The 8128-nt window shown below is 58.4% G+C and overlaps 1 protein-coding gene across 1 annotated transcript; it reads left to right on the top strand.

Moving 5' to 3' along the window:
- Nucleotides 1-368: 368 nt before the first annotated feature.
- Nucleotides 369-4752, top strand: LOC128151981 (uncharacterized). Its single transcript, XM_052809876.1, has 5 exons — nt 369-516; nt 1227-1353; nt 2202-2315; nt 2791-2844; nt 3192-4752. The coding sequence occupies exons 1-5, from the start codon at nt 499-501 to the stop codon at nt 4379-4381; spliced, it is 1503 nt and encodes a 500-aa protein (XP_052665836.1). The 5' UTR covers nt 369-498; the 3' UTR covers nt 4382-4752.
- Nucleotides 4753-8128: the final 3376 nt, after the last annotated feature.

The following is an 8128-nucleotide window of genomic DNA, read 5'->3' as shown; positions in this document are numbered from 1 at the left end:
AATCCCAGCGGGCCTCTGAGCGACGCGGGAGGGCAGACGGGCCGAGGAGGCCGCACCGGAAGCCTCCCCGACAGACCAATGGCGGCGCCGCTGCTGCCGATCACGTGAGGGGCGAGGCGGGCGCAGCGCTCAAAATGGCGGCGCCGCCATCACCGCGCTCATCCGGCCGAGCGCGGCCCGGCCCCGCCCCTTTGGGAAGCTGGGGCGGGTCACGTGGGCACTCGACCGCATTTTCCGGTCGGCGCCGGCCACCTTTTTTTTCCCGGAAGAGGCGTGGCTCCGGCCGGAAGCGCGTGGGGGAGCAACGGCGGGAGAAGCGGCCCGCGCCGCTTCTGCCGGGAGGGGGGGGCGGGGAGGCGCTACGTCACGCGGCCTACTTCCGGCACGGAGCCTTGCGGGTGGGCTGGCGCACCGGAAGCGCCGCTCTGAGGCCCCGAGCGGCGGCCCGGCGGGGAGCAGGCCACCCCCCCCCGGCAGGGCCGCCTTCTCCCGGGCGCCATGGCGGAGCAGACGCAGGTAGGAGCTGGGCCGTGGCAGAGGGTGGCCCCGACCGCCCTCCCCGCCACCGGGCCCCTCGTTGCCCGGCTCTGCATGGGCCCCCCCCCCCCAATCCCCCTCAGGCCTCTCTGGGGCGGCTCCTGCTGCTCCCCCCCCCGCAGCCGCCATCATGGCTCTTCTGACTTCCTTCCCCCCCCCAACATTCCCCTCCCCGTCACGTATTTCCCCCCAGCCCCCCCACAACACGTCCCCTCCCCAGCCCCCCGCGCTACTGCCCACCCCTCTGCCCCCCCCAGCCCCCCTCCATGACCTTGCCCCCCCCCCCCCACTCCAGCCACCCCTGTCGTCCCTCTCTTCCCACAGCCGCGTGGCTGAGCGAAGCCAGAGCCCCTTCCTACCTGCCCGATGGGGCGGCTGTCCCTCGGGCGTTGGTGGGCTGGTCCACGCGGGTCACCGTGGGTTGCTCTGGCTGCTGGGCGCACCGCGGGCTGCCCTGAGAAAAGACCTGAGTTCCAGGCAACAGCTCCCTAAGATGTCGTTTTCTGAAAAGCCATAATCCCCCCCCCCCGGGTGCATGGCCTCCTGGGGAAGCGCTGTGTGTTGGCGCTTTAAATCTCACATTCTGGTAGCTCTCTCGGGGTGGAAATAGCGCCTGGAAAATAAAACCTATACGAAACCCTTCTTCCCCGTGGCTGTGGGCCTCCACGCATGCAATCCTTGTGTGGCAGGAACCGGTGACCTTCGAGGACGTTGCTGTCTATCTGAGCCACGCAGAGTGGGACGCCATTGCGGCGGGGCAGAGGGAGCTGTACCGCACCGTCATGCTGGACAACTACAAGCTCTTGACATCCCTGGGTAACCTGCGGTTTTAACTCCGGGGCTCAGATGTCAGCCGGGAGGGGGGAACGGCTGGGGCGGGGGGGCTTCTGTCATATTTGACTCCATCAGAACCGTGCTGCTTCCAGCGCTTTGTGGGGCTGATCAGCGTGTTTTGAACTATGGCTACAGGGTTGGGATAACTGCTCCAAGCACCTGCAGTGCTGGGGGAGTTTAGTGCTGGAAAAACACAGGATTTGGGTCTCTTTGAGCTGGTGGCCGCCTCTGAAAATGTAACTGCAGGTGAGCTGCCCACCCTGAGGTCAGGCGGGGACCTGGTGGGGGGTCGTGGCCATGGGCCAATGACTCTGTCCCCTCCCCTGGGTGCTCAAGCTGCAGCGGGGCAGGAGTAGCACATACCAGGCAAGGCACAGGGGAACGCACCCATCAGAGGACAGCAGAGTTCCCTGAACCAGTAAGGTCCCTTCAGAGGACTTGCCCACTGCCACCAGGACAGGACAGAGATCTCTGATTACCTGCATAAAGGGTCTGAGCTGGGCACCTGGGAGGACATCCCATGCCCTGGAGCTGCTCCTAGGATGCGCAGCAGATAATCCCTTGCTGGGAAAGCCTGTCAGCGGAGCTGGGAGTCGGTTCCCATACTCCCATCAGGGTTCTGCCCTTGTCTTTGTGAATAAATTAATCTCTGGCAGCAGCTCCGATGTCTTTCTTGGTTTTTTCCATGTTTCAGTGTTGTCTCTGCTTGGGCTCTTCTGGTCACGGTGAAGTGCAGCCTGGGGTGTCACAGAGAAGACCTTTATTTTCTCCTGTTAACAATGTATTCCTACAGTTTGTACTAGAACAACATGCTCTGCTCCACCCTCCAGGCTACCCAGGCCCCAAACCCGACGTTTTATACCGGATAGAGCATGGGGAAGAGCCATGGGTCTGCACACCACAGAGCCCAGTGAGGTGGGATGGACCCGACAGCCCCTCTCCAGGTGAGCAGGAACGACCCAACCCCCATAGGACCACTTACCTTGACAGGGAGCGGTGGCATGTTCCAAAGGCCACCACAAACTCCTCTTCTCTGTAGCTGTGACCAGCGTGTCTCTGGGATTCCCACTTGTCCTCCTGTCCAAATCCCTCCCCTCCTCACTGCCTGTTCTGAGGCATCTCCCCCGTTTCCCTCTGGCCCTGCAACCCTCCCCACACAGGGCAGCAGCAACGTCAAAGGGAAACAGAGGCTGCCTGCCTCCCCGTGCAAAGGCTGCAGCTCCGCAGAGACGTTGCTGATCTGCTGCTGCTTGTACCCCTCGACCCACCGAGAATCCTTCCCTCTTTCAGTCACCCGTGAGCAGGGTTGTGGCTTTCTGGCTGCTGGCGGCGGACAGGGCTTCCTCCTCTGGCCCTGTGGCTGTGGAGCAGAAGGGCTGCTTCTGCCGGGAAGGTGACATCTGTCTGGTTTCCCTGCAGGACACGATGGGGACGTGAGCTGGCTGGAGGAGAGGATGCAGACCCCCTGCTGTGGTGAGTCCTGGCCCCCCCGCTTCCTTACCACCAGGCTCTGGAGCAAAGAGCCCGAGGTGGGCTCCAGCCCCATCCCTGTCCCCAGCTGCCTGTGCTGCACCCGGTCATCACTGCCAGGGCTCCTCCCACCCCTGTGCAGGCAGCATCCCTGGGCAGGGTTTGACTCTCCTGCCCACCCAGGCAGAGGTCAGGGGTATGGAGCCCAGGCGGCCCCTGAACTGGGAAGAATGGATTTTTCTTACTGGCTGTCAGCATCTCCCCCGTTCCTTCATCATGGTCCCTCTCTCCCTGTCCCATCACAATGCCCCAGCCAGGAGGAAAGCAAACTCTTCCCAACCCTCTCTCAGCAGGAGGACGGTGCATGCAGTGGCGTCTCCGGTCTAGAAGACTGCTGAACAAGTTCAAGTGTCTCGGGGATAGGAGCGAGCTGCCAGCAGAGGTGGCCAGCAGAGGAGTGGAGGCAGTGGAAAGTGGAGACCAGGCACAGACAGTTTTCTGGCCTGGGAAAGAGGGAGAAGTAGAGGATAAACAAGGGGTTGAGGCAAATGTGACACAAAGCAGAGGATCCCCACTTCGTCCAGTGATGGAACAGCAAAACAAAAAGGCAGATCCTCAGAAGCGCCTGCGTCGTAGCCGTAGGAAGAGGTTTCAAAGAAATGCCCAGAAGAGTCGATGCGCTTTGAGAGAAGTGACATTTCTCCGGAGAAATAGGAAACTGTCTGTCGACGATTTGAATGAGACTATTTTGAAAGACCACTGTTACTGCGTGGTGAGTGAGACACAGCTCTTCTGTTGCACCCCACATCCATCTCCTCTGAGAGAACACGACTACTGCAGGAACCGCCAGGCTGGTGTCTTGGCACTTAAGGACCACGAATACTGTCACATGCACAGGATTTGTTATCGGGGCAGAGTTAATAAAATTGTTCATCTTACTGGTAAGGCTCGGGCCGTGCTTCGCAGGCTGGCAAAGCGAAAATCCCAAATCGGGCGAATCATCAGGAAAGCCAAGCGAATTATGTGGCCTTCCAAGCCTTGCACCAACAAGAGGTTAGAGTTTCCTCAGGGTTCTTCTAGCACCGGCTGTCTTTCTGAACCCGCTGCCCCTCCTGCTAAGGCAGAAGATGACCCCACGAAGGGAATGTGTGGGGTGTTTTGTCCTCCTGCAAAACAGGAGACTGTGCCGTTGCAAGGGGGCACGTCAGAACCACTTCATGCCCCTGTGGTGTCTTTTGAACCCATGGCTGCACCCCCACCCTCAAACGCTGCTGCGGAGGTGAAGAGGGAAGCGACGCACCCCAAGGCGTACGTACACTGTGAGACGCAGAGGACACAGCTGATCCGGAGACCTGACACTAAGCAAAATGTTGGAGGACATGAACTTGTTATTTCAAATTACATATCGCTGCATGATGCATATAAAATGGTGATGCGGACCGTCAACCACATGTTGGACTCCGTATGCCATAACTTTGAGCTCGGTGGCTACTCTCAGTGTAAGGATATCTGGCCCATCGTCATTCAAATAGACAGCTGATCATCAGCAGAAGGTCAGCAGCAACTTGTGGGTGTTTGAGGTGAACAGTCGGGACCTTCTTCCCTCCAGCAAAACCCACTGAAGTGATTTAAGAGAAGAAGCGCTGTGAAAGGTGTACAGAGGCGGATTAGTGGGTATAAAACTCAGTATGGGGCACCTGCTGGGGAGACTGGGATTCTCTGGGAGGCTTCAGGGAAAAGGCTAAGGGGAAGGATCAGTGTGGATAAATGGAGGAAGCATGGGAAAACGGGGCAAAAGGGGAAGGATGGGCAGCTGCGTGTGAGCAGGCAGCTGGTCAGTAGGTTTTCTGGCCAGGCGGTGCCTGGTCACTGCGGTCTTCCCCATCTTCTCATTAAACTATATTAAATTACTGTCCGTGTTGTCACACTTTCAGGTCTGTCCATCTGCACGCGGGCTGCGCTCGCAAACAAAGGAGCAGCTGCTCACCGGGCACAGGCGGGGAGGAATCCCCCGGGGTCGTTGGGGCACTGAACTCAGCTGCCGTTAGTGCTTTGCTCTGCCGGATGCAGGCAGCGTGCCTGGCTTTCCCCACTATTAATTTAAGCAAAGTATATGGAGAGAAATTTTTAGGGTACAATATTAAAGGGGGACTTTGGTTTTTGATGAGACTTTGCAGCTATCACTTATAGAAGCAGGCAGGGATGTACTGTGCAGAACCCTGCAGCATTCTCTTTCTAAAATTACTGAAATAAAGCACTGTTCAGCAGATCTCTGTACGGGGGAATGCTGTTACGGCTGCCAGCAGAAGATTGGTCCCTGACCAGGAGGTGAAGCTCCCTGAATTCAACCACAGGAGGTGCCAGGAGGAATTGGTGGATGTGAAGGACACTGGCGAGGGAAGCGGCAGCACGTGCAGGCAGTGCCGGCTGGGCTTCGCTGGTAGTTGGGGGGAGCTGAACCCCCAGGGGAGGGAAGTGAAGTTTGGGACCTTCTGGAGCAAAGAGTCTTGCAAGAGCAACAGTGTCCATGGAACCGCAACACTCATTCCAGACAAGGCTGAGATTACTCTGGTAATATCAGAAAGGCCAAATTTGGGTATAAGGGTAGCAAAACTGGCATGAATTTGTAGTATGTTGTATCAGAAACAGTGTGGCCAGCAGGACTAGGGAAGTGATCGTCCCCCCTGTACTCAGCACTGGTGAGACCACACCTCGAGTCCTGTGTTCAGTTTTGGGCCCCTCACTACAGGAAAGACATTGAGGTGCTGGAGCGTGTCCAGAGAAGGGCAACGAAGCTGGTGAAGGGTCTGGAGCACAAGTCTTATGAGGAGCGGCTGAGGGACCTGGGGTTGTTTAGTCTGGAGAAAAGGAGGCTGAGGGGAAACCTTATCACTCTCTACAACTACCTGAAAGGAGGGTGTAGTGAGGTGGGGGTCGGTCTCTTCTCCCAAGTAACAAGCAGTGGGATAAGAGGAAACGGCCTCAAGTTGTGCCAGGGGAGGTTTAGATTGGATATTAGGAAAAAATTCTTCACTGAAAGGGCTGTCAAGCACTGGAACAGGCTGCCCAGGGAAGGGGTTGAGTCACCATCCCTGGGGGTATATTTAAAAGCCGTGCAGACGCGGCACTTAGGGACACGGTTTAGGGGTGGATCCGGCAGTGTTGGGTCAACGGTTGGACTCGATGATCCGAACGGCCTTTTCCAACCTCGGTGAAACGCGAAGGAGACGGTTCTCCCCGCACGCGCCTCCTGCACGACCCGGCCCCCACAGCAGCGCTCGGGGACCGGACGGACGGACGGACGGCTCCCGGCACGCCCGCTGACACGGGCCCACGGGCAGAGCGGGGTTTGGCCCGGCCCGGCCCGGCCCCGGCCCCCGGAAGCGGCTGGGCCACCGCCCGACGGCGGGATCACGTGGGGCGCTGCGCCAATCCCGGCGGCCGCCACAAAATGGCGGCGCCGGTGAAGGCAGCCAATCGCGCGGCCGGCGGGCGTCACGCGGGGCGTGGCGGCGCAAGGAGTTCCGGGAGAACCGTACGGCTTCCGGGTCGCGGGAGCGAGCCGCGCTTCGGGGGAAGGGGCGGGCGGAAGGAAGGCGTGGCTCTTCGCCGGAAGTGCGCGAGCGGATGTTTACAATGCGCGGGACGCGCCCTTTCCGTTGCCGTGGTAACGCGGGACGCGGCCTGCTGCTTCCGGGCAAGCGGGCGAGGCGGCTCCGACCGGGCCCGCGGCCGCCGTTCCCTCCCCGGGCCCGCTCCCTGCCCGTCCCGCCCGGAGCAGCGCCATTCCCCGTCCCCCCGTCCCGCTCGGGGCCTCCGCCGGCGAAGGAGCGCGCGGTGGCCGTTTGGCGGGAGCCAGTGACCCCCGAGGTCCCGCCGGGGCGGGGGGAACACCTGCAGCCTCCTTTTTATCTAAAAAGTAGTTGATTCTCCGGATAGTCACAAAACCGACGGTTTCTTGCTACAAGCGATCTTAGATCGAATGCAATGAGACCTCCAGGCTCAGGGATTTGTCTGACTTATTTCCCCCGTTCCCCAGTGTCGTGCACCAAGGCCGGTGCTCGTGTTTTCCAGCTGGTCTCTTGGCAGCTCTCTGTGCTGGCTGCTGTGTAACCACTTCTCTGGATTTTGTTTTCTTTAGTAAAGACAAACTTTCTAAAGATCCCATGTCTCCTGTGTGTGGTTCCTCCTTACTTCAATTCTCTTTCCCATGACATTATGCGAGTTGTTCTCTCAATTTACCCTCTTGTCCTGGTTTCGGCTGGGATAGAGTTAACTGTCTTCCTAGTAGCTGGTATAGTGCTGTTTTGGGTTCAGTATGAGAAGAATGCTGATAACACACTGATGTTTTCAGTTGTTGCTCAGTAGTGTTTAGTCTAAAGTCAAGGATTTTTCAGCTTCTTGTGCCCAGCCAGCAAGAAGGCTGGAGGGACACAAGGAGTTGGGAAGGGACACAGCCAGGGCAGCTGACCCAAACTGGCCAAAGGGGTATTCCGTACCATGTAACATGCCCAGTCATCCCCAATATATAAACTGGGGGGAGTTGGCCTGGGGGAGGATCACTGCTCAGGAACTAACTGGGCATCAATCGGCAAGTGGTGAGCAATTGCATTGTGCATCACTTGTTTTGCATATTCCAATTCTTTTGTTATTATTATTGTCATCTTATTATTGTTACTATTATAATGATTATTTTCTTTCTTTCTGTTCTATTAAACTGTTCTTATCTCAACCCATGAGTTTTACTTTTTTTACCCCCGATTCTCTCCCCCATCCCACTGGGAGGGCAGGGGTGAGCGAGCAGCTGCGTGGTGCTTAGTTGCTGGCTGGGGTCAAACCACGACACCTCTCTTTAATTCCCTTTGTTGGTGGTACTCCTTATTCTGCCTGTAGCATTCACATCCCAGCACCAGCAAGCGCAGAGCAGTTCTCAGGGGAACTCGGGGTTCCCTTGGCACCTGGAGCTGCTCCAGGACCCCACTTGGTTGATGCCGGGGATTGCAGATGGGATGAGGAGGTTCATGAAGGACGAGGAGGTGCCCCAAGACACCAGTTTTGGGGATATGTTTCCTCCAACCCTCCCAACCCAACTTTCGGGGTGGCAGAGGGGGATCTGCCCCATCCCTTGTCCACAAGTGACGGCGCTGCCCACACCTGCCCGTCCCTCTGGCCCCACCGAGGTCCCTTGCTCTCCCTGGCGTCCTGTGGTGACAGCTCACTCCGATCGACCGTGGTGGGCAGCCGGACGCCGGGCTGGGCGCCCCGGAGCAGCCTCCACTGCTGATAT

The sequence above is a fragment of the Harpia harpyja genome, chromosome 1 (genome assembly GCF_026419915.1).
Source record: "Harpia harpyja isolate bHarHar1 chromosome 1, bHarHar1 primary haplotype, whole genome shotgun sequence".
NCBI lineage: Eukaryota > Metazoa > Chordata > Aves > Accipitriformes > Accipitridae > Harpia > Harpia harpyja.
This window is presented reverse-complemented; position numbering and strand designations above follow the sequence as displayed.

Excerpts from the sequence above, each read along its gene's own strand:
- LOC128151981 (XM_052809876.1), top strand. Across the intron at positions 1,354-2,201 it reads CAAGCTCTTGACATCCCTGG|GCTACCCAGGCCCCAAACCC; the intron begins GTAACCTGCGGT and ends TCCACCCTCCAG. Across the intron at positions 2,845-3,191 it reads GATGCAGACCCCCTGCTGTG|CAGGAGGACGGTGCATGCAG; the intron begins GTGAGTCCTGGC and ends ACCCTCTCTCAG.